Source organism: Gossypium raimondii, chromosome 9, assembly GCF_025698545.1.
Source record: "Gossypium raimondii isolate GPD5lz chromosome 9, ASM2569854v1, whole genome shotgun sequence".
In the NCBI taxonomy this organism is placed as follows: Eukaryota; Viridiplantae; Streptophyta; class Magnoliopsida; order Malvales; family Malvaceae; genus Gossypium; species Gossypium raimondii.
Window position 1 is genome coordinate 36,831,184 of NC_068573.1, and position 27,169 is coordinate 36,858,352.

General features: G+C 32.4%; 3 protein-coding genes across 4 annotated transcripts; all 3 read right to left on the reverse strand.

Moving 5' to 3' along the window:
- Positions 1 to 1,255: 1,255 nt before the first annotated feature.
- Positions 1,256 to 5,990, reverse strand: LOC105799392 (protein RETICULATA-RELATED 4, chloroplastic). 2 transcript variants are annotated; one of them, XM_012629920.2, is made up of 8 exons: positions 5,305 to 5,986; positions 5,008 to 5,076; positions 4,543 to 4,674; positions 4,408 to 4,461; positions 4,264 to 4,308; positions 3,939 to 4,078; positions 1,754 to 1,879; positions 1,256 to 1,671 (listed from the first exon to the last, which is right to left on the reverse strand). In XM_012629920.2, exons 1-8 carry the CDS (start codon positions 5,848 to 5,850, stop codon positions 1,602 to 1,604), a joined length of 1,182 nt encoding a protein of 393 aa, XP_012485374.1. In that variant the 5' UTR covers positions 5,851 to 5,986; the 3' UTR covers positions 1,256 to 1,601. The 2 variants fall into 2 exon arrangements, with proteins under 2 accessions (XP_012485374.1, XP_052477461.1); XM_052621501.1 differs by lacking the exons at positions 1,256 to 1,671; positions 1,754 to 1,879; positions 3,939 to 4,078; positions 4,264 to 4,308; positions 4,408 to 4,461 and adding an exon at positions 1,891 to 3,035 and having other exon boundaries at positions 5,305 to 5,990.
- A 3,197-nt stretch (positions 5,991 to 9,187) lies between these two features.
- On the reverse strand, positions 9,188 to 9,838 carry LOC105797927 (uncharacterized). The gene has a single exon (XM_012627796.2). It carries the CDS (start codon positions 9,788 to 9,790, stop codon positions 9,470 to 9,472), a length of 321 nt encoding a protein of 106 aa, XP_012483250.1. The 5' UTR covers positions 9,791 to 9,838; the 3' UTR covers positions 9,188 to 9,469.
- Positions 9,839 to 23,050: 13,212 nt separating this feature from the next.
- LOC105799393 (phospholipase A1-Igamma3, chloroplastic) lies at positions 23,051 to 24,949 on the reverse strand. The gene has a single exon (XM_012629921.2). The coding sequence runs from the start codon at positions 24,694 to 24,696 to the stop codon at positions 23,182 to 23,184; it is 1,515 nt and encodes a 504-aa protein (XP_012485375.1). The 5' UTR covers positions 24,697 to 24,949; the 3' UTR covers positions 23,051 to 23,181.
- Positions 24,950 to 27,169: the final 2,220 nt, after the last annotated feature.

The window sequence follows — 27,169 nt, forward strand, 5'->3', positions numbered from 1 at the left end:
CCAAAATGAGGGAGAGATTGGTGATGGAACCCATCATCTCCATATGATTCAATGAAGAGCGTTTCAAAAGGAGAACTTACTCCCTTCCTTTACGTTTTGCCCCTAAATTCAGGATCGAAGCAGAAAGGAGCAATGGTTTGAAACATCAGTTGCATCGGTTCAGGTTTTAATTGGTCTAAAATCTCACTCTCTTCCACTCATTTTCGAATGCTTTATCATCCCACCAATTCCATCTCTTCGACCATCAATCATATGTCTCAATTGCTGACATATAAACCGAAACGATGAGTCCTCCTCAAATTAAAATTTAAAAATATGTATATAATATTTTTGAATTTTTAAATTATATATTTTAAAAAATTTTAGGTACCATCAGAATCCAAATTTAAGGATTAAATTTAAAAAAATTGTCAAATTTAAGGGTAAAACATTGCTTTATCCCAAATGAAAATAATTAGAATTGTTTAGAAATTAAAAAAAAACAAAAATCAAATTATTATTATTATTAACAAATTTTTTGGAATTTTCATTATTTTTTAAAAGTGGTTTAACAGAAATTCGAAGTCTAATCCGTTCCACCTCCGGTTGGTTTTTAGTTTCTACAAAATTGGGTGGCACCCGAGTTGTCTGAATTTGAATTATATGATTTTAGAATAATATATTAAGGAAAGAAATGTTGAAAAAGAGATTCTTTTGAGGATATGGGAATAACCATATTGTTAAATCTCCAAAATTCTACTTCTCCCTCGCCCTTCTTTTTGGACGGCAGGCGCCAGCCATCGGAGAAGCCCTTAATGTGAGTCGCCTGCCATTTCTTTCTCTTATATGATTTACTATATTAGATCTGCGATTTAATTGAATGCTTGCTAAGATCAACATTCTGCCCTTTGTTTTCTTTCGCAAACCTCTGTATCCGCATTTTCTTCTTCATTCAGCTTAACTTTTATATATTGATATCAATATTTTATGCATGAAACAATTGATCATTGTGATAATTTTCGATATATTTATGTAACAATTGAAAATTTTAAAATTATAATCACTTGTATTCAAATCATTCAATTTTTAGATTTTAATGTAAAAGAAGAAGATAAAATACACTCAAATAGTATTTATCATTTGTAGAAGAAAAAAAGGATAGTTATGCTATTAGCTTGGAGAGTTGCAGAAAGTCTTTGTACTAGACATGAATACAATACAAGGAAAAAAAAACTTGAAATCGCAATATGAAATACAAATACAAACACTGCTCAACTACAAAAATATGCCAAATCTATATAAACATAAATTATTAAAATGCCAAAAGTTATATAATCATAAAATAACTTGACATGAGAAACTACACAAACATGATACCAACCCTACAATTGTCAGGTTTGAAAGGTAATGAAACTTGAAAATGGGTGTTTCTCTTTTCTAAACCTTAAAACTTATATTCTGTAATTGGGATGAGAAGCAAAAGGAAAATTCAAACTATTGAAATGTCAGCTTATCCATGAAACTTGTATTCAATGAAAACCTACCGTCTACAACTAAGGTTTCCCATCCCTAAACTATGAGACCAGCGAAGCTGCTTTCATGGTGAGTTTAACCCACATTAGTCACTCCAATGCGGTGTTTTCTTCTTCATGAGCCTTTTGAATGCCGACCAAACGAGCGTAATCTACCCACCTATGAAAGTGAAATCATGAAAATTGAGAAGCTGTAAGCAGCAAATTGACTATCCTAGTTGAAGATTGATGTTGAAACTTACAATAGGGAACCCAAGAATGTGTTGCCTGTTCGAACGGCAAAGCATATTGCACTCAACATGAGCTTGTGCTGGTGTAGCAAAGGCTCCAAAATACGCTGTTCAATTACACCGGCCAGCACTTGGTACCTATTGGAACAAAACACAATCAGTTCCCAGCATTTATGCATCATGGAATAGGTATGTCAAGACATGCTTGTTTCATGGGTACACATCTGGAATTAAACAGAACTTCAAACAACAAAACTTCTCATCTAATACCTAAATTCTATGTTACTTTGACTTGACTGTGAGTGTTAGATATCTCATACATGAATATCTCATACCTATGCCTGAAAATGTGCGGACATGCATGTCAAACATATCTTCAAGAAAAATGAAAATTTAGAGCATCATAAGCTAAATTTTTTGTCAATATAGTAGCCAGATATTTAGCTAGACAAATACTCTAAAGGTAACTAACAGAAGAGCAGGTTTTCCTTCCTCCTACCTACAATACAAATAGCTACATTATCGTAATGTTTACCGACACCAAAACAAGCAATGAAAGCATCCCATTTTGAGCTACCTGTCAGCAATAGCTAATGCTCCAACAAAACCTTAGACTTAAATATTACACTTTACATTTCAATGGTTTTTATGAAATAAATCAGACGTTCACCATTTGCTACCAAAAATGACACCCTAGTTCATTGGGAGTTGAGATCAAGACAGCACAGGACTAAGGAACATACTGTTTCTCCACTGGCATTGGTACGTATTGATATCAGTCTATTTTGAGGTACCGTTTCAGACACATTACTATTTTAAAAAAAATATCTGATATGTATATAAAAAGTATTTACAAATATCAAATAATTAGATTAAATAAATCATTAATTTATATAAAAATATTCTTCAATAAATTTCACAAAAACAATCTATCATTAAATGAATCTAAAATAAACAAGCAAAAAAGAGATTATTCCATATATTAAACAAAAGAAAAATCATCCAATACTAAGAATATAACAATTCATTATTCAATAAATCCAACGTTAATATAAAAAAGATAGTACCGATTGATACACTGTACTCCAACAGGCACGGGCGAAATCAACCAGTATGCACAAATATAGTTGTTACCAACACAATAGCAAAACTTAAAGTTATTGCTCCGGTTCACTACTGGAATGGAGTGATTTGGCCGAAACAACCGGTAACCTTGGTTGAGATTCCAACTTAGAGATCTACAATATTGAATCTTAGGATGGGAGAATTTGGCATTGGGGGATGGGAGAGCAACCTTCCCGTTTGTATAGCTCAGTATTATGTCATATTATCAGAATGTATCGTTGCTAATTGTAATGGTAAAACTGTAAAGCATTTCTGTGAACAATGTAACTTTTGAAGTCTTAACATCTAATTTATAATATATATATATAAACATGAATTTGGAAAAACTTTTAAATAGGTCCTTTGTTATTCATTATATTGCTTATTTTTGTCAATTTAATTTTTATTATTTATAAAATTTATCACACTTAAATATTAGAATTCTAATTATATTAAAAAGATTTTTGTTGAATGAATTTATATAATAATAAATGAAAAGATTAAAATTTATATTGAATTACTTAATCATTAAATTATTATTTTCATTGACCCAAAAACAAAAATATATATATTACTTTCATTTTGAATATAAAATATTAATTATTTATATAATAGATAACTTTATAAATTTTATAAACAATAAATTTATAAATCCAACATAATATATTATATTTATATTAATTTATATATCATTAACGAACTATTATGATCGATTTATTAATTATATTATTAATAAAAGAAGAAAATAATAAAAATTGAACAGAGTAGAATATCGATTTACAATATATTAGTTATGCTAGCATTGTAAAAATGATCAAACTAATTGATATATTTGAATCATGCTTGAGTTATTATTATCTTGAATAATTTTTACATAAATTACATGAAGAACAATTATATATATTTTTTATGCAATGCCTACTTCTACCTATAACTTCTGACTTTTAAATTGAAGGGAAAATCCCATTAAGCACATTTGAACCCACTTTCTGTTGGTTGTTGCAATATCAACAGGGCCAACAGAACTAAGGCTTAATTGGAAAGATTATATAATTTAATAAATTACAGAACTTAATGCCTAAATTTTACATACCTGAGGTTGCTAGAAACTGCCATGTATACACCGTAGGCAACACTGGTGGATAGTATGGGAACATTTTCAACTTCTGCTCCGGAAGACTTATCAACAGCCTTTCTTGCATTAATCAAAGCATTTGTGACCGCTGTCCCAACCTACAACAAAATGAAATTCCATTAAGTGCCACCCAAATCTGGTTTCATAATTCAATTTCCAAAAAAGCAATGATATTCTTTCCAGAAACAGAAAAGATAATAAGATTGGACAAATACCGAAAACTAAAAACAAGCATTATAACTGTAAAAATTAGATTGCAAACAATTTCCGACCAAACACTTACCAGTGAAGAAGTTGTGCCTACTGCAAAAAGCTTGGCCCCGTTGCGCTGCAAAGCACATAAAACATGAAATGGTGGTTTGTCATTCATAGCTCAGATATTCAGAAATCTTATTCTTTAAAGTTTACAAGACACAAAAGATCTTACCATTACGGCACCTAATCTTTGCAAAAGTGAATATGAGGTCCCCGGGAGAGCAACCTGCAGACAGAATTTCATTACTATAAAACAACAAAATATCCATAAAAAAAAAAACAATAACAACAACAACAACAAAGAAACCTGAAAAGCATTATCAGGGCAGCTATAGAAGAACTTGGAAATGGCTCCAGCATTGACAGCAAGAGGAGGCCGGAGAGAGACAGTTGGAGCAGGAAGATAAACAAGCATGAAATCTGCAATTATGGCCATTACCTAGAAAAACGAATAGGAGTTTCAAGTGATTGAAATAACAGGGTTGGATATTTATTTCATAACAATCCATGCATTATGTGCTAATGTAACTCTCAGGATCAAGGAAAAAATACATTATAGAGCCAAAATATATAAAGTTAAAAATAAATACAAATTTTGCAAAGGAAAGTCTCACTGCTTCCTCATAATACAAATTCAGCCATGAAATCAATCAATATCCTCAAATACATAGTTTGAAATTAGAAAACAAGTCATCCTTGCTATTCAGAGCAAAAGAGGGGTGAAAAGGTAAGTGTTTAAAAGAAATGGTTTATGAGGCAATAACAGGCATACCACATCTGCAAAAACTATTTCCAGCTCCTTGAAAAAGTTTTCTCGGCGACGTTCATATTCTGCAGCAGTCTACAAAACAGGCCATGAACATAAGCACAGCTACTGACAGTTAAAGAGTGAAAAAAAATAGAATTATGTATAACTAGGATGACAAGAAGTGGATCTTTTGAATTCAGATAAGGGAGTTTAGGTATCCAATATTCTGATTTACTAAAATGAAATTATATCTTACAACTTGTCTTTTAAAAGTTAAAGCATCATCAAATGTAATGGAAGTTGAGGGGTGAAGGAACAAACCTTGGTGAAGATCCCAACACCACATTCCATGGCGACTTTAGCTAAGAAAAGATCATCAGCCAAAAGCCTCTCTTTAAACCCACCAAACTGCATCAACCACCGCATGAACCCCGACTTTTCAAGCCCCAAGAACCTCTCTATAACAGACCCAGGAATCCTCCCAGATTGAACCGCCGCCGCCAAGTCCTTGGGTAAACTCTCCATTGATCTACCTGCTTCCTCCAGCACAACCATAGCTTCTTTCCTGTTCTTATCACCCGCATCCTCACCACCACTACCACCACGACCACCACCATTGCCTTTGCCATTGTCATCGTTTCCACCGCCACCATCTGAGTTGTTGATATCTCCACCATTGCCACCGGGAAGGGCGGAGAAGGTTAAAAACGGAGAAGGTTGGCGGTAGCGGAGAGTGGTGGTGGTGTTGGTGGTGGAGAAGGAGGAAATGCGGGGGTGGAGAGGGAAAGTGGTGGAAATTTTAGGGATGGAGATAGACTTGTGGAGAGGAGAGAAGGAAGGGGAGGAAAAGCAGGTGGCGATGGACATTGCTGCGATGGGGGGGGGTGATCCCCCTGGGTTTTGCTTGTGAAAAAACTCCAAACGCCGGCAAACAGCCTGTGTGTCTCAAGGGTTTTTGTCTGAAGGAATACTTGTTACGTTTTACTTTATTACAAAATTTGGTTAACATATTATGGGAGATATGGTAAGTTTATAACTTTTTTGTTGTTCCAAAGTACCTTTCGTTGAAATGGTAAGGTAACAAATTAGATGATGTTGATTTCAAATGGTAACTTTTTGTTATTTTATTTCCCTCATTTACCACTATAAAGGTTGTATATTTTCGTCTCATATTCCCTTTTTCCATATATAGCATCTCAAAAGCATTTTAAATATTATGAATAGCTTTTTTCTTTTAAAAGGAAAAATTTAAAGTAAAACTGAAATTTGTTTATCTTATTCTCGTTAGATTGAGAGTCTTAACCACCACAATGTTATGCATCGCCTAGCAAGATTCATCAAAGGCTTTCCATTCCACATTCATTCTCATGGCAAGTTTCGTCATACCATCCACTACTATGTTCTTCTGTCTTGATACATGTATGACGTGAAATTCTTCTATCCGCTCCAATAAATTCCTCACTTTTTCCCTTAATAAGTTTTGATCTCGAGTCTGACCACTCAACAGGTTAATTGCTTCTATAAAATCCATCTCTAAGGCAATCTTCTTAACTCCCTTCTTCCATACTAGTTTAACTCCCTCAAAAGCCCGTCCCCCTATAACTCAACTTTTAGCACCAGGCAAATCCCTAACTTACACGAGAACTCCCAAAGTCAATATCCCCTATTGTCCTCGGCCACTCCCCCCACAGCAACAACAAACGAACCAACTCCCACAACTGCATCAGTATTCACCTTTATCCATCCCCTGTCCCGTGCTGCTAAAAATTTGTAGATATAATTATTTTGAAATTTGGTTAAAAGCATTACTTTACCTCTTTCTTAGGAAGCGTAATGGTTTGGTTCAACTTTATAATTGATCAGATAATTTATTTGTAATAAATTTATATTTGTCATATTCGAGCATGTATTTGTATTTTTATACATTAATTGTACACTTCAAAATATACTTTTACAATATAAATTATGTTTTAAATATTTTTTATCATTACCATTAAAAATTGTCAATATAAGTATCTATATATCTTAAATTATACACAAAGTTCCTTTATAGATACTGTGTATTGCGATATAACTTTTATTTTGAAACGTATGCATTTTTTTTAGTAAGAGAAAATTGTATTTTTTATTTTTATTTTTATTACAAAGTGCCTTGATAGTCATTGCTACACTGCCACCATCACCGCTAGCTTTAGGAGCTACAACAACAACTTTTAGATTGGACTTATATCCTCACGAGACTCTTTTTAAATGTCACAAATTAAGCAAACAATATATGACGTTGTAGATCATATTTTTTGTGTCGTTTTTAAGCGTCACAAATGAGGCAATCATTTCGTGACGCTTTAAAAGTAATGGAATTAATAATTTTTGTGACGTTTTGAAAGTGTCACCGAAAAGATACCTTTCCTTTACTTTTTTAAGGGTCATGATTTTTAGTTACACTAAATGTCACAAATGTCAAAAATAACTTTTTGTGACGTTTTTCTCTTGCTTTTGTAACGTTTTTAAATTGTCACAAAAAGTCGTTCTTGGTGTAGTGAACAACATTGCCGTTTGAAGGAATTGAAGCCAACTTCTTCTATCCAGATGTAATTATCTTGATGGCATATTTGCCTTTGACTTGGAACAATAGCAACTCTAACTTATCATCATCAACCTCAACTATAATAGATCCAAGAACATCCTTCAAATCATTCGCGGAAGGGGAAAAGTTCCCTCCCAAGACGACAAGAAAATAAGTAACGATCACCTTCACTCTTTTACTCAGACCCTAAAAAATGAAAAGGGAAAATGAGCCATGGAGGAGAACCGATGCATGCAAATTTGATTTGGGAAGAAAGATACTTTTGATTGAAAAAGGAAAAAAGCTATTCTCAGCTACTTTGAATTGTGCATTCAGTGGAAAGGCTAATGAATAGCTTTCAACGAATAATATCATAATCTGTGAATATTTTGAACCAAGCAAAGGAGTTAGTGGATTCCACTAAATCGATGATTTAACGCAAGTTATTACCCTAAACCAAACACGCTATTAAGGTTTTACTAATGCAACTGGTATGGGTTCAAATCCCATCATATGCATGTTTTTTTAATTATTTAAATAAAAAGGTAAAATTATTCTTAAATAAAATAATTTATTTTAAATATGAAAGGACATTTTAGTAATTTTCATAACCGAGTTAGTGCCCAATTGACTCATAACATCAACTCAATTAGGGACTTAAATAATAGTATAGATATATAATTGATGGAAGTAGTAAACGTATGTAATAATATTGAAATGTAAAAAATATAAAAACAAAATTTTAGTTGAGTAATAAATTTAAAGTTTTACTAATGCAACTGACATGAATTCATTTGCCATCACCCTCGAATAATATAACTTCTTTTAAATACGAAATGACATTAAAGTAATTTTTCTAATCGAGTTGGTGTTTGGTCAAGTTATGACACCATTTCAATTAGAGATTTAAATAATAATATATATATTTTATATAAATATTTTATATTTTAATAGAAAACTTATATTCCATTTTCTGAAAATAGTTTTATTTATATATTTCTTTTTCAAATATTTTTAATTAAATTAAAATATATATTCTAAGTAATTCTTAAACATTGTTACCAAATTAATTGTTAAAATGATTTAATACGAAAATAATGTTTGATATTTTTTAATGCAGGGATGAAGATTTATTGAAGTGGTTAAAGATTCAAACGGATATTTTATTTTACAAAATTACAAAATTTAAATCGTGTAATTATAATATCTTGTACGTCGTATAATTATTATATGGATGATTATTGAATAAAGTAGTTTTTCAAATATTTTTATATTATAAATTACTATTTTTGGAGAATGTGAACACGACCAATAAATCACAACTTGAGTTCAATTGACGTAATTAATTAAATCTATCTTCATTAATAAACACAATTAACCCAATTAATAGAAAAGAAACTAGAGAGGAAAGATTTTTCTTTGCTTAAGAATAAGAATGTTGCTTTTCTTAATCAATAATGAAAAGTATGCTTATAATTTGCAGAGTAGCAAGCAATTAAAAATGAGAAATAATGGTATAAAATGTAATTCCACGTTATCTTTATTATTTTTAAATAAGAGAATAACAAATCAGATTTTTCTCATAATTTTCAGCTTTTTCCTCCTAACAAAATTTAAATCTAACTAAAAATACTAAAATTCAGGAGTAAAAATTTAACTTGTCATTCTGTTATTGAAAAGAGATAAAATGACGTAGAATCATAGTTTTATACCATCCTTTCTCTTTTAAAAAAATTGATTGTAAAGCTCACAAGATGCACTGCAAAAAGAGAAAGAGAAGATTTAAGACATCATGGTACACTAGTTTAGTTACAGTTTCGGGTAATTTTAGCGTATGAAACTCTGCTGCTTCACAGAATAAGAATGAAGAAATGGATGAATGTTGCTTTGTTTTTCTTTATAGTCTAGTTGGTGACATGATTATTCTCCCATGGAAGTAGTACCCGCAGCCTTTATAACATGGACGGCAGGAAACACGGGCGGTGAACGAAGGAGATGGCCGGCAGCGTTGATTTCATTGACAAGGCAAGTGCCCGATCCACCAGGGATGTTGGTGCAAGGAGAACCACCAGATGGTGGCACCGGTCCCCTCTGCAGTGTCTCAAAATGATCAGGCACGATTTTCCTGAATAGTTGCTCTCCTTGCCACTGCGTAGGTCTTATGGCAGCAGTAGATGAAATGAAGAAAAGGATGAATAAAAGTGAAATGTTGAAGACACTTGTTAGTTTGAGGAACCCCATTTGTATGAACAACTTTGGCTACTTACTCGTCCGATTAGGAGTAATTGGTTTGGATTTGAATGTTGTGTTCTGTTTGCTTATATATGTGTATATATATATATAATATTGTTGTTTTATTTGACTTGGGCAGCCTTTGGTGTGTGTGTTGACCTGGCCATACTGCAAGAATTTTCAAACGAAGGTGTGAAGGAAACATGTGACCCGAAGCACTGCTTTCTTTAGTGTTTTTTGATCAGTTTGAAGAACGCAAATGAGGATAAGAAAGAAGTTGGTTTTACATATTCAAAGTTGTTAGTAATATACGTAAAGGGTGATTAGTTTAATAAGATAAAAGCATGGAAATGGAATTCATTTACGATTTGCATATTGGCACATGTACAGTGAAATGGGTAACTTCACTCTTCCTTCTATTTTCTACCCACTTATTTTAAATAAATAAATAAATAAAAAAACACACACCAGGTGTTTGGTGTACACCGTTTTGATTTTGAATTAAAATATAAGAATTGAAAGAGGTGTTTTCGTTGGGAGTGAGATTAAAAAAACAAAAAACAAAATTTCTTTGACGCAAAACAGACATTCATTCCGTTGAATTCAAGGAGTTCAAAGTGTAAGTTGGAAATTCTAGAAAGAGGGCACAGTTTGAATGAGCAAAGATTTCTGAAAATAAACCACGGTTTGTGTACGGGTAGATTGATTTCTGCATATTTCAGGTGATGAGTTTATAAATATATTTATGGATTGCAAATATTTGAGGTGTTAAGTTATAGATAGATACTGATGATGTCGAAATTGTTACTAAAATGATTGAATTGCAGCTTCCACTGTATACTAATTTTCACCCATTTTAGATTGTATTTTGTTTTTCCATTTAAAATAAATTAATTAGTCCGAATATTTTGGATAAAATAATCTAATACTTCATTCAGTTAGTAATTTTAATTAATTTTCAATTTGTATGTTAATATGAATTTTAATTATGGAAGATGGAGTTTTAGAAAATTATTGTAAAATTAAGAGACGTGTAAATGGACACATAAAATTATTTTAGAATAAATTGAATCTTGACCATCTACATTCAAAGTCATTAATAATGAACAAAACCATATAAGATGTAAACTAAATTAAATCAAAGTTTCAAACTGAGGGACCCAACTAACAAATATCCCAAAATGCAGTCACTGTTTGTGCCACACCAACTTTTTTCTTCTCTTTGATGTGTTTTAGAGTAGTGTCACACATGGCATGCATGTAACACCCCAAATAATTGTACCTTTCATACTATTTTAATAAAAAACCCTTTATATAGCTACAACATGATTATTATATTACATATGAGATTAACAACAACAACAAAAAAAGCAAGCTAGTTTTTCCTAAAACAAAAAAAAACAAAGAGAGTTGCTTTTCGTAGTTCCACGCCACATGTAGAGAACACAATAGAAAACATGTTACACCCATTTAGGGGGAAAACAACCATAAATCAAACTTCACCCTAAAAGTGGCTTCATTTCATATTGCATAATTTTCTTTCATGCATTAATATTTGTTTGATATTTTATAAGAGTAAAGTACACCATAGGTCATTATTTATATATTAAATTTATTACTTTTTTTTATTTTTTTATAATTAAGATCAAATTGAGACCATTTTTAAATTTTAAGATTTAATTTTTTAAAATTATGACTAATTAATCGATATAATATGTAAAAGTCGAAGGCTCAATTTATTATTATACCAATTGTCAGCTTCCACATCATTAGTACAACTAACGGAAATGAACTCAAAAACAAATCTCGATTGATTGGGTGATCAATTAGCGGATGAATGAATGCTTGTATGGTAATTTAAAGGAGTGAGGGAGTTTGAAATTTGATTATAATGGTATATCAAATGGAGCCGCTTTCCCTTTGGAAACTCGACATACTTAACATGCTCGAAGATGCTAATATAATCCATCAATTTGAGATCTGGGAAGATGCTAATCATACTGAAATAAAATAAAAAATAAAAATTGATAAGTAAGTTTTGAAATAGTTTTTGTAACTTTCGATTCCAGGGGTGGAATTTACGAATAGAAAGAAGAAATGAATGTTAGATTAGAATAAAAAGCGATAATAAAAGACAACAACAATAAATAAGAATCGAGTTGCTACTACTAACAGAGAGCTCGTAAGCTGTATTAAGTATCGGATATGGCCAGCTATATTGGGTATCCAACGGGTTAACACCAGCATATGCTTGGCGAGCTGGGTTAACACGTGTTTGGTGAGCCTGTTATAATAATTTGTTTTTTCCTTTGTTGAAGGAGTGTTATAAAGTGACTGTACAAGTTTACACAAATGAGTTTTGGTTGTGAATTGTAATGCTATATGTTATTACAAGTCTTTTAAACTTGTTTCAAACTGATCCTTTTCGAAAATAGTGAGTCATGTCGCGATGACCTACTCTCAACATTGCGACGAGGTGTAACCAAATGTTAGCTCAAATAATCAAACCGAAATTGCCAAGAGGGGGTGAATTGATTTTTAAAAAATTTGTGAAAGCTAGAGAGAGAGGATAGAAAACTTTGACACAAAAAATTAGAGTGGTTCGACCCCAATTGCCTACTTCACTACCTTAGTTTTCCACTACTAAGGATTTTCTCAAATTCACTAATTTGATAACCTTTGTAGACCAAGTTTAACCTTACAAACTCTATTAAGGTTTCTACCCAAACCTTAAGACACAAACCCTCTTAAAGAAATACAAAGAAACAAGCAAAGAAATAATCCTTACAAGATTGACGTGCTTGTAAATTAAGCTCAATTACAATGAAAAATACTTGAGCAAATAGAATGGAAATAAAGCTCACAAGTGTATGAAAGAAAAGTATTGAAATATTTGGCACAAATGTTGTTTTGATTGATCTTTAAGCTTGAATATTCTCTCTTATTGTTGTAGGACCTTTAGAAGTTGATATTTATACCCTCTAATTCATTTCCAACTGTTGTAGTTGTTAAGAAAATAAATAGAGCCGTTGGGGATAAAATACCGATCATTAAATTCACCTACAACAAAAAGTATTGATGCTTTTTCTACGAGTATCGATACTAGTAGCATTTAATTCCTGATTCAATTACCGTTAAAGTTAGTTTCCAACGATATCAAAGATGATTTATCGATACTTGATAGAAGGTATTGGTATATTTTTAATGAGTATCAATACTTTTTGTAAAATTTTGAAAGATCATAAAAACATAATGCAAAAGTGGTATCAATATAATTTTAAAAGTATCGATACTTATTGTTTTTGTTCAATTTTTTTATTCAAGTCGAGAGCAATTTTGGTATCGATAAAAATCATATTGGTACTGATACATTTTGAAAAATACCGTACTTTTTTGTAGGAGCAGTTTTTCAATTGATTTAAGATTGTTTCAATCAAGTTCAAGTATTTAAAATTGATTTTGAACTTTGTCCAAAATATTCTAAGTGTTCAAAACATTTTCTAAGATGTTTGGAAGTCTTGAAATAATATTTATACTTTGAACTTTATTAATTCTTTGTTCTAAAAACAAATTTTAATTTAAAAACATTTTTATTTGTTACATAAAAATATCAAATAAAGCTAACTTAACACCAAAGAATCATGCCATGACAATGTTTATTCGAGGTCACGATGAGCACAAGATAGAGAGTTGTGTTGTGACAAGAAACTCCCTATGTCCAGGCCCGTTCTTGACATTTTTAGGGCCTTAGGCAAAACAATAAATTGGGTCTCTTTTAAAAAATATAAAATATAATACAATAAAAACTAAAAATTTTTTGGGGCCTATGAGATGAAGCATTTATGGTGAAAAGTTAAAAATCCTAGGCATTTAATTAATTTATTTTAGCCTGAAATTTTTTCCCACATTAAAAGTTGAAAAAAATATTTTTTTGGGCCCCTTCCAACCCTGGGCCCTGAACGGCTGCACTCTCAAACAACCCTCAAGGTTAGGCTTGCCTATGTCGCGATGTAAACTCAAAACTTTGAAATCCTTACAATTTGGTCCTATTTTGACCTCGGGTTAGCAAAAGAGCTTTTGTAATCTCGTATAAGACCCTAAAATGATTATGTATCATTTTATATACTTGTTTTACTTATAATTAAATGTTTAATGTGGTGAACCGGATTGTTAATTGTAGTTGCTCGGACAATGAACGTGACACCTTATAATTTAGACCGGACGATCGGGTCGAGTACACACTTTCGTAGGAAATTATATTGAGTCGAGAGAAGAAAAGTGGACTCAGAAGAACCACAACAAAGAAAAGATGAAAAATTGAAGAAACATGAGGCAAGCCAGAAAGAGCGCAACTTAGCTTTCTTGTGACGCAACCTTCTCCTAATCAGCATTTTATATTGTTTTGTAATTTGTTTTCAGCGAGGGCATTTTTGGTCGTTTCACTCTAGCTCATGGTTTTGGCCTAAAAAAGCCTTGTATAAAGTTTAGAAGGAAAGGAGAGAGTTGGGAGGAACACAAACAAGAGTTTATATTTGAAGAGTTTTCTTTAGTTAAAAGTCGTCCCGACATTCAACTTTCAGATCACTTGTGGATTACAGCAGCTCTTTCATAAATTATTTATTATTAAGTTTTTTTGGTTTTATTTAAGTTTATGATTGTCGTGCTTTCTTTTCATATGTCTGTAAGTTAACAAGCCAAAAAAATATCACGAAAGAATTTTTATTTTTATTTTTATAATATGGTACCGATTTATTGAAATTTAAGGATACGTAGTTAAAACAGATACGCAAAAGCCACAGCACTAAATCATATTCCCTTTCAAAGCTCTACTCATTCATTAAAATTCAGCAATAGGGGCAAAAGCATGCTCGAATATAAGGTACAGTCTAATTATGCCGATGGAGACTACCACGCATATATGATGCGCCTTTATGAAAGACACCAAGAATTAAAATTTTGGCACATTACGAGCTACCTAGCGATAGAAAACAACAAATGAAGGTAAGGACCAGAGCAACAAAGTATATATTGATTGGTGGCGCATTGTACATGAAAAGCTTATTACAGTCACTTCTCACGCCTACACTAAAATAAATCTCCAAAGAATAAAATTAGGTCCTACCTTCCCTTTCATGCATTATCATCATAAAATGGCTGAATGAGTGAGTGAGCATTGTGATGTTGTAATCAGAAGGACTTGAGAATTTAGAGTATGCACCCACCAAACTAGAGTAAAAAGGAAAAAAGGGAAGTGGTAGATGGTGAAATATTTAAACTATCTCCAATTTTTTTTGTTCAACTAAATACTTATTTGTTTATTAATCAAATTAATTTGCTCTTATCATTTTATTTTTGGGACTTACATATGAATATACTGCTGGAGATAATTCATTTTACTTGAAAAAGAAGTAATCTTCAGTAACTAAATGATGATTCTCAATTTATTTATCGTTATTTGAAAGATGATTTATTTGTTAAATATGTACTAAAACAGTCTCTAACTCTAGCAAGTGAGCATTCTTGAAGGACAAAACGTAAATGATTCTTGCACATTTCTCTCTCGTAAAACTTATCAAAAGCATTACTACAAGAAACACCTTAATTCAATAGTGAAACTAAGTATTATCAAATTAGAAAAATATTATCATCAAATTACATAAGTTTTGAATAAGATTTAAAAGTTTAATTTAGTTATCTATTATTAGTTACACATACAAATTGAATTAAACTATACTTTCAATTCTCAAAAAATTTTAAACTTTTTTTTTGGAATTTAATCTTTTATATACATTTTGAATACATAGTTGTTCTTTTGCCTTTATTCAAACTCATAATAAGTGTCCAAGTAATCTATCTTTAATTACACTTTCATTATGATCCAAATTATTCAATTTAATCAATAATCAATATTATCTTATTATTTTAAACTATTTTTATTTAAACCAATATTAATTCTATTATTACATGACAAAAACACAAAAAAGAGGCATACACAAAAAAAATAGTATAAAAAGAGGTTTACAAGGACAAATGTGAATAATTTATTTTATAACTGAAAATAATATTATTATTTAATTGCAATATTAGTCGATAATGTAACGACCTGATTTTTGGTGGTGTCAAAAATTACAGTTTTGGGATCCCATTTCTACAAACAGAGTCCGTAAATATTAAATAAGGATATTTACAGAGTTATTATATAGATGAATTAAATTTTAGATAGTCAATTTAGCCAAATTTGTGGTTAATTTGAGCTCAAGGATTAAATTGTAAACTCAAATCGCCATAGATTTTTATTTAGGAATTGCCTTGGGGACTTAAATTGCAGTTAGCCAAAGGTTCAAAACAACAATTAGACCATGCCTAAGTGAGAATTAGTGGATGATAATGATGTTAATTAATTAATTAAGAAAATTGTGATTAATTAAGGTGAAGACATGATTAATTAAGTTAATTAGCAAATTAACCTTAGTATAAAAGGAAAATTAGTGGAAGGAGAGATGAAAAATCATCTTCTACAACTGGCCGAAACAAAGAAACCAAGGAGGAGGATGCCATAGCTAGTTTTTTTTAAGTATTCGACCCTTAATTCAAGCAGGTCCTTAACCAATTTTACTTTGATTTTTATGAAAATTGAATCATGAGAGCTTGATTTAGCTAGCTCGTGTAGTTATTTGCAAAAATATTAGAGTTTTAGAAAGATATCATTGTTGAGAATTAGATGGAATTGATGTGAAATTGCTAGAAGTTAAGCTTAGATTAAGAAAAGGACTAAATTGTAAAGCTTAATTGTTAGTTTTATATATTAGGGACCAAATTGAATAAAATGTAAAACTATCATGAAATTCTAGTAGGAATAGAAAATAGGAGCTCCTTAATGATTAATTGTGAAATCAGATTTCAATTCAAAGCTTTAGATTGAAAGTTATGTTGTCTCCAGTTTAGGGACTAATTTGAATAAATTGTAAAATATGTTTGGTATTTAATTGGTTTTGATTTGAATAGAATTTAATAGTATTATATGTTTTTTTTTATTTAGCTAATGTTGATACGGAACCATCGAGAGGGAAAAGAAAATCGAAAGTCATCGACAAGTAACTTAGAAATCCAGTTTGTATTTCTATGATTCAAGACCAATTTAAGTATTGAATATTCATGTTGTTTTGCATTTCATATTATTGAAGTGAGTTTTTATTGTCTTTTTAAATTGAATTGCTTTGGTTGAGATTGATTATCGAGACAGAGACTAAATTAAATAGAATATAAAATTGTATGATTTGATTGATATATGGTAATTGGTATGACATTAAGATGTAGCATGCTAAATTATATGATTAATTGATGATTAATTGGATACGATAAAGTATAATTTGAATTGTTTATATTGAATTAGAAATTTGGTTACCCTATTAGCTATTTGGACCGAGTTGGATATAGTTGGCATGACATAGGGTCAGATTGTTGATTGAGAACCATCGTCGCTAAGCAACAACGGGTTGTATATTGTACACATAGAGTCATCGTTTTCAGGCAACCCGGGATGGTAGTATGTACATGTATAGCGTCATCATTGTCGGGCAACCCAGGGTTACAAATCTGTGTATTTGTTCCGAGTCCGTGTCTGATTAATAGGGTTATAAAGACTTGAATTGGTTAAATGATATATAAAATGAAATTATATTGAGTTGTGAAATATGATAGCATACGAATGATTGTACAGACAAATTGAGAACGAGCCTTGGGGGCCGATTGAATATGAATGAGATAATAGGCTTAAAAATGGTTAATTACTGTTATGTAATTGAATATACATATGCCTATATAAGACAATATGAAATGTATTGGTACTATGTGATATAAATGTGATAAGGTGAATTAGGTACATATATAGTGAATTGTTATGTAAGATTGATATATGCAAGTTATGTATTCATGAAATTTTAGTATGATTATGTATATGATTTGGTTGCAAGTTGATGATATACTTGTCTATACATTAATAAAAGTGTTTTAGTATGAAATGGCATGAGATTAGGTTATAAATTGAGATTGTATGGAATATATGCATTAGCTTTAATTTTCTTACTTTGGCTTGAATCATAGAAATACCATTGAGTGTAATTGCTCTGCGTATGATTTGTTTTCTCTACGCGTGATCTTTTGTAATTTGATATGTCAAATTAGGCTTCCCATTACGCTTAAAGAGCTTGTTTCTTAGAAATTTATATGTTTTTGTCGTGTTTTTACTTCGTTTTCATTCTTTTCCTCAATAAGTGAAATAGTGCGTTTTGTGCCACTTTTGATACTCGAAATGGCCAAATGTGGCATAGGAGACCTAACAATTGATTGAGTGTTGTAGAGAGTCATCGGAGGCCCGAACGTGAGTGAAAACATCACCTAGAAGGGGGTATCGTAATATCAAAACCTGAAAGTTGTGATACCCTAGCAGTGCTGAATTGAAGAGGATCGAGACCAACTATAGTGGTATCGCGATACTAACTATGGGTATTGCAATACCCAACTCCTAAGGATTCCCCCAAGTCAAGACTGACGTGGGTATCGCGATACCCTTGACAAGATGAGACAAAAAATGATTATAGGGGCAATCATTGTCCAACTTCAATACCGATTAAAAACACACGTTGAGGGGTATTTTGGTCAACAAATATATGGTTTGATGCCTGCTAAAAAAAGGCCAAAGTTTGGCTGGAAAGAGAGGGGGCACAACACACTTCATATTAGCTAGTTTTTACATTTTGTTTCATTTACAATTTAGCCTTTCGTTATAGTTTTAGGTAATTAATTAGTGTAATTCAACTAGTGAATGGCCTGACGTAATATAGTACCTACATTAGCTAGACTCCTTTAATTGTATGTTTATAGTTTAGGAATTGCTTAATCACCGACTCCTTTTGGTTTGACCCTTTGGTATACTTCGGTGTTTCATTGGACACTACAAATATTGCAACTGACACTGTCTACTTACAGTTAAAACCATACCTTTAAAATTGTTTGTTTCTATGTGCATGCGCGATAACGGTCAGTGCGCAAGTAAAGTAGCATCTCGAAAGCAATCCTCACCTTAGTAAAACTTGTATAAATCCCGTTTTGTTTTAAGTATGGCATGTACCTAGGTTGAGTCAAATTTTGGTACAAAACTATGTCTATCTACACTTTTGATTTAGAAGGTTGATGTATAATCTTGGTTAATATAATATGTAAATGGATTCAAAATATGGTATAAAATGGTATGATATGCTGCAATTGTCAATGACTTTGGTGAATAGGTATGTACGTAAGGTTTTGAATGAATTATACTAGTTGGTTAACTTATGGGTGATATAGCATTGGTACATTGTTGAAAAAGGTGTTGTAGTTCTTGAATTGATCCTTGAGGATTGCATATTTTTCCTGAAATTATGAAGCGTATGTATTGTGATTGGTTGGAAATTGCAGGTTACTATTCATTAACATTTTGTAGAAATAGCTTGTCACGTCGCAACGTTAAGCGTATGTGGTCGCGACGAGATCAGGTCACCATGCCACAACGCGACATCGAGCATGGGTCATTGAGACGAGACCTAGTCAGTATGATACGTCGTGATGAGGAAACCCTTGTCGTCGTGACGTCAACTTAAAATTTTGTAAATGTTACAATTTAGTCCTAATTTGATATCGGGTTAACATTAATGGTATGTATGTATGTATGTATGTATTGATTGGAATTGATCATTTAATGATATAATTTGGTTGTAGATTAATCGTAGTTGCTACAGTAACGAATGAGACACCTTATAGCGTGGACATCATATCAAATGATATGATAAATATAATGTAATAGCCCAATTTTGCCCGGCCCAATACATATAAATAAGCCCTAACAAAAACAAAATAAATAAAGCCCAATTTACCTTAACTCATATTACAAACCCAAACCCAATATTACACAAGCCCAAGCCCACAACCTAAACTTTTTTCAGAAAATAAAAAAACCCTAGATCCCCTATACGCCGCTGCTCCTAGCCACGTCAGCGGATGCGTCGCCCGAAGACTGCCTCCCTTGCCATCTTTTCACCAAAATGGCAAGAGTGTGACTCCCATCGTCGTTGACTACCATCGCAACTTGCAAAGAAGAAAGAAAAACACAAAAACAAAAATAGAAATAGAAGCAGAAAAACAAAAACAAAAACAAAAACAAAAACAAATATTTGTAATCAATCAGCTATAAAAGGCGAATAAACAAATTGTAATAAAGAGAAGAGAAGAGCAAAAAGATATAAAAAATTTCAGTTCTTAAAAAGGTATTTTTTTAGTGTATACATATAAAAAAATAATAAATAAAATATGAATCGCTTTTTTTACCTTTGTCGCCCCTGTCGATGTCCCCTCTGGCTTGAAAGGCCGTCGAATCCTTGGGGATTTGCAGAAGCGCCACGTCAGAGGAGGACCGAGAATCGAAAGGTCCCTTTTGCATTTTCAGCAGATTTTGATCGAATTTTAGGGATTTCGGCCCTAGACTGGGTTCCCTGTGAAACGGAGATAAAAAAGCCCTTTTTTTACAACTCCGGCTACCGGAGGTGACGACCGCTCTTGCCGCTGACCGGTGGCCATGGTGGAGTGTCGACGGCCCTGTGGCCAAGCATAGGGATGTTTGAGAGAAAAAAAAAGGAGAAAGGAAGTTTTTTTAAAAAAAAAAAAACAAGGGGAAATGAATTTTTTTTTCAGAAAATTTTAACTTAAATAGGACACTAGTATGACGTCGTTTTAGCTTGGTTCCAGAAGCCCCAAAACAACGTCGTTTTGGGCATGATGCGCCAACCCAACCCGACCCGACCCGACCTCCTTTTAGATCCGCGTGTTTCTTAAAGGGGTGGGATAATTGTTGCCCAGGTCCTCCCGCTTTTGAGCATGTTTGATATAGTCTTGATTTAATTTTTCTTTTCTCTTTTAAATTTACCATTTAATTTTATTTTATTTTCATTTTGGTCTTCTGACCATTAGTCACTCCTGGAAACAACACATGTACTGGGTTTGGGATAATCACCCATTTGGTCCCTATTACTTTAAATTTCAATTTAATCATTCGTTTATTTAATTTTACCCCTTTAATTACTTTTTTTTATTTTAGCACTTAAAATTTATGTTGTTTATATTCCTTTTTGTGCATTTTTAGGTGGTTATTACATATTTTCATTTATTTATTTACTTTGATATTATGATAGTGATACTATTGCTATTAATATTTTTATTATTATAGTTACATTATTATTATGGTATTTATTTATTATTTATCATTCTAATATAGATGTTTTACCCACATGGCTAGTTTATATTATTTTGCTATCCCTATGTCATGTATCATGTTTAAATATATTCGTCCATTTTCATACTATGCCCAAATAAATTAAATGCACATCGCTTTAAATGTTACATTCATTTTTACTCGATGCATAAAAGGGGAAATTTTAAAACCAAGGCAACGTTCTTTATTTAGAGATTCGAAAAGTTGTGCTCTAACTTATGGGGTTTGATTTTCTCTTTGAACCTAAATAACCGAGCATCCTTTTTAAAACTAAAAACACATGAGATTTAAATAATAATTAAATAATGAGCAATTTTATTTTCGAGGATTTGAGATGTCGTGCCCTAACTTACGGGACATGACCTTTTCGTTTTGGTTATCTTGAAATAAGAAGGCCTTTTACATAAGTTTTAATTTAACTAAGTGATTTTAATTAAAAAGAACATCATGCAAAGAGGGATCGTATTTCAATTTCTCTTCAAATATTCAACTCTCGACACTAAGACATCAAGTAATCAAATTGGTATCAACTTTGAGCGTTATGAGGGTGCTAGTCCTTCCTCGTACGTAACCGACTCCCGAACCCATTTCCTGGATTTTTGTAGACCGAAAATGATTTTAATAAATTTAACATTTTATTAAAATGACAAAGCCTTGAGGTGATCTGATCACACCTAACTAAAAAAGATTGGTGGCGACTTCATTTTCATTTTGTAAAATAAAAAAGTCGATTTCAATAAAAAGGATTCGACATATAACAAATGTTTTATTCATTCAAACTATATAATTGAGTTGAATGTTAACAAATAAAATTATAACAATTAAAATTTTTTATTTTTATACAATAGAGTATTGGATTCAAAGCAGAGGCGAATCTAGGGGCTGGCAGGGGCCCCGACCCCCTCTAAAATGAAAAATTATTATTTTGGCCCTTTAGAAAATTTTAAAATTTTAAATTAATAAAAGTAAAATTGCACTCTGGCCCCCCTAAAATTATGAAAATTTAATTTAATCCTTTAAAAATTATAAAATATAGATTATTAAAATTAAAAATTTATTTCGCCCCTAAAAAATTCCCTATTCAAAGCATTATTCTAATATTAGTTAATTAATTAATTACTAATAACAACTAAAAATCATATAAATTAATCTAACAGATATAAAAAATAGATTAGATAAATCATCACTTACCGATTAAATATATTATAATGAAGTATTTGAATTATTTTATATTTCATGAAAAAAAGATATTCATTTAAATTATACAACTGAGTTGAATTAGAATAGATTATATATATTATTTTTTATATAATATTCCTGTAATATTACTTAATTATTAATAACAGCTAAAAATTATATCAACTAATGTTATAAATATAAAAATAGATTAGATAAACTAACACTGACCAATTAGATTAAGACAAGTAATATCTTATCATAAAATATTTTAATTATTTTATATTTCATGGAATAAAAGATATCATTAAATATATATAATTAGTGAACTTAAAATAGTTAAATATGTAACGCATGTGAAGTGTTGATAAACTTTTAAACTCATAATATATATTATTTTTATTCTGAATTTACCATTTTAACTTTTTATTATTTATAATAACTCTTATTCTATAATTTACATATATTTATTAGATAAAAATTACTTTATACTATGTTTATATTAACAAAAATATAAAAAAAGAACAAAATCAATTACTTCTATTATAAATATATTAATTATATATTATGTACGGACTATTAAGTAAGAAATTTACACTATAAAATAGATTAGTAATGATTAATTTTTTATTAGCACTACATTAATTGAATGATGATAATATACATTAATTATGTTACTTTCTATTAATTATATATTTATTTTAATTATGATTTGAAATTTATTATTAAATAAATTAATAAATTATAATTATGTTTAACAATTTAAATAATGTGTATTAGTTTACAATCAATTAAATACGTAAACTTAGGTGTAATTCATATAAGATTAAAAATTAGTTATAGAAAGAAAGAAAAACGAAAAACAACTAACAATGAGAAAGGAAATTAGCTAGGTATTTATTTACTAGTTAAGATAGCTTTATTATTGTGCTTGTTTGAGCTGAGAAGAACCGGTAGCAATCTTTAGTATTTTGTTAAGGTGGTAGGAGATGTCATGTGGATGAGCCTCCACTCTCGCCCGCTCCGGCAAAACCCAACGGCCGTCGTTGTTTTTTACCATCCCTTTGTTCTCGTCCTGGCGCCAGTGCGGTGGCACCCCGTACTCTTTCTTCAAGAAGTTGCTGTCCTTGTTAACAAGCGCAATGTCCCTCTTATTAGCCAAGCAGAACCGTCGCCCTTTCCCATGGTATCCGTCAAGCAAGTGTAAATGAGCCTCGAGATTGTGTGCGCAACCGAGGTCGCTTGCGGGTTTCAGAAACGGGCTATGGGTGTGATCCAATGTCAGTTCAACGCCGACATGTGCGTAACTCCATGGAAAAGATACCGTCTCTTCCAAATACTTTTGAAATTGAAGCTTTTCATTGGCGAATATCCCCGGAACTGTCGGTACTTTATCGTGAATATTTATCACTCTAAGTACCTTAACTCCTAGCTTTTCACACCGTTCCTTGAACTTAAGATTGCCCACTCGAGGGCCGCCAAAAGAGTACACTGTAATCGGTATTTTATGGGTAACCCTTCCATCATTTACAATGTTAACTCCCAACTCTGCAATATCATAAGCTGTTATTATAGCCAAAGCTGCCCCAAGACTATGCCCTGTAATTGTAATACTAATCTCTTCACCATCGTAGTAGTCGAGAAGCCTTTTAATTTCAGCTAAAACTTGTTCACGAGCCGAGAAGGAGCAAAAGTTGCAAGTGTCCTCTTTCTTGGTGTACAAGTCATAAAACCCTAACTCCATTTTAATGGAAGGGTCGTTGGTGAAATTTGGTGAGTGAAGGATGTCCTTGAGATCATAAATCCATTCAAGATACGTAACAGTTCCTCTCCAAGAAACAACAATATCGCGTCTTCCTAGCCGTTTGATCTCGTCTTCATCGGTGCATACGGCGACGTATCCCATCCAGTTTGCATGGGTGCTCCACACACTGCTTAGCTTTGATTTCTGGTAGAAGTTTGGGAGGTTAATGTCGGAGGTGGCGTAAAGGTACCTGCTGATTTGGTAGCCACGGTCGGCCATCCCAAGCTTTTCGAAGAAACGGGCTCCTTGATATTTGCATGAACCGCAGTACTTGGAGTGAGGATCGAAGTCGAAAGAGTCGTAGCATGCTTGAGCAAATTCACCGTAGCGGATGATTTCGCGGCGGAGATGGGAGTTCATGGGGTCCAGCAGCCCATCCCAGTCGTGGCACCCTTGAATTTCCTTCCAGATTTCGGAAAGTGGCCGCTCGTCCTCTTCTTCTAAAACCAAACATTCCTCCTCTACCTCTGGGCTTAAACTTGATAAGGATGTTGAACATTTGATGCTCTTTTGGAAGCTAAGATTGTTGCTTTTCTGATTCAACTTGTATTTTCTTAAGGGACCTAATTGAAAAGAAGCAGTATGTAGGGTGAATTTGGGGTGGTTTAGAGAGAGGAGATGCAGGGAAGCCATGAGACTAGATTCTTCTCTTTTGGGGTGAAAATTATATGAGTGCTACCAAAAGTGGTGGAATATATTCAGTTGGGAGACTCTGCAAGAGAAAATGGGGTTGGTGTATGAGTATTTTGTGTGCCAGGGCGGGGGCCGTAGAGGGTGACATGTCTAAAGGAGAAAAGAATGTGTTCACCGATATTTATGTAGCCCTGGGTGGCTGTCTAGGAAAATTATTGGTGATGAAAAATCTCAACTTTCAAGGAGAAGATAAGGGATGACTATAGTATATGGGCAATACAAATCTTAAAAAGAGAAGAATTAAAATCGTGTTTGATGTGAAATCGATGCACGATTCCACTAGCTGAAGCATGCCACCAGTCTCCACCCAACATGCACTTACCACTACCAGTATGGCGCTTCTTATTAATGAGAAATGTTAATTGATGTTTAGCCGCGCAAATAAATAAAATTTCATGTTCTTCACACTGAACAGATGGGGCTAATGCTCAAGGATAGAGCGTTAATGCTAAGGTTTTATATATCATGCATTCCACATGTTTAGACAGACAGGTAAAAGGAAGCTGTGAACCCAAAGGCAAAGCATTATCAGATAATAATATTTTAATATAAAGACATCATATTAATAAGTATTTTAGGTTCTCTTAGAAAATATATTCTATTTTTGAGAGCTAAGATTCAACTTTCAACTTCAACGAGATAAAATAAATAACTATCCCAGCTTATATTTTATTATTTATTTAATATTAAAAATGATATTATATTTTTATAATTAAATAGGAAAGTTTTATAATTATTAGAAAACCATAATAACATGAGCAAAAAGTCCCCTTAGTGGCAGTGTAGATGTCCTTTCCACTTTTCCGTATGGCCCCAAATTGTAATAATCATGGTTGCGTTAAAATTGGAAAGGTTTATTATGGTGGGAAAAATCGCACCCACAGCCAAACCCCACAAGCCTCTTTTGTTCCCTCATTTCTATAATTAACTAGAATCAGTTTTAGGCTTAATTTAGATGTATATGTACTTTTTTTTAATTAGAGCTAGACGCATTTTCACATTTTCTGTAAAAATGGTAGGAAAGTATACTTAGTTGGATGCGCTTTTTGTTAACTGTGTACAAAGTGCATCTAACTTCACACTCTTTTCAGCTTTTTTTTTTTAAATTTGTTAGGGTTAGGATGAAAGTTTATAGGTAGATTTGAGAGGCCGGGAATGCGATAACTCATCTCAAAACACATACATTTCATATGTCATGCCAGGATAGGATCATTACCTCAGAACTCATCCTATGAAAGTTAGGTTTCAAGGTGGCAATACTTGATACGGTCACAGGTCGAAGTCTAAGTAGAGGTCCCAGTCGGCGACCCTGATGCGATCACGGGTTTGACTATAATTGGGGACTAGTTGACAATCATTATGCGGTCACGAGTTCAAGCTTTTTGGATACCAACAAATGATGCCTTATATATATCATACATAAGATTGAGGCTATAATCATAGGAAAAATATGGAGGGATTTTCGGTATAATCAACATAATTTTTTTCTCTATTTCTAGGCAGTTGGTATCTTTAACATTTCATTCTTATTCGAAGGCTGACATCGAGGTGGACATAAGAGGGCTCTTAGGCGGAAAGCGAATGTTCTATCGATGTAGAGGTCAAACTCAGGTCGGCACAGCAGCGGTTGTAGTTATTAATGGGTTGTTTAATAACGACAACCGTTGTCGCCCCAAAAAGAGTATCACCTTTACTCCAACGTCATAGCCACTGCCCGTCTAAAAGTCCTCTTGTGTCTACAGCGGTGCTGATCTTTAGATAAAAAAGAAGGTTAAAGATACTGACTGCATGGAAATGGATAAAATTCTCTCAAACTTTTGTATGGTATTTATAAGGCAACATCTTTGGGTATTTGAAATGTTTGACCTCGTGCCCGCGTAACAACTGTCAACTAGCTCCCTTGTAATACTCCGATCCATGACTACGTAACGGTCATCGATTGAGACCTTTACATAGACTTTCACCCGTGACCATATAAAATAAAATAACCTCGAAACTCAACTTTCACAAGATAGGTTTTGGAGGTAATGGTCTCATTTCGGCAGGATATATGAAATGTGTGCACCTCGGAGGGATATCGCATCATCAATGACTCAAGAATAGCTCAAACCGAAAATTTTATTAGCGACGAAATTTTTAACACTGAAGTGGGGAAGAAAATTGAGAGAGAGAAATATTATAAAGTGGAAGGATAGAGGCTGAGAGAGATGATGTTTTAGGGATCATGGAGTATGGAGGGGGAGCCCCCTTTTATAGGCAAGAGGGAGGGGTGATATTACAAAGGAAAATATCCCCATGGTCAAAAATGTGTCGTAGGACCAACGTTTTCATCAAATATATTCAAAACGTGCTTCAAATCTTATCCAGGATTCCCGAGGTCAAAGCACTTTTGGCAGACTTTTAGTGCAAATGG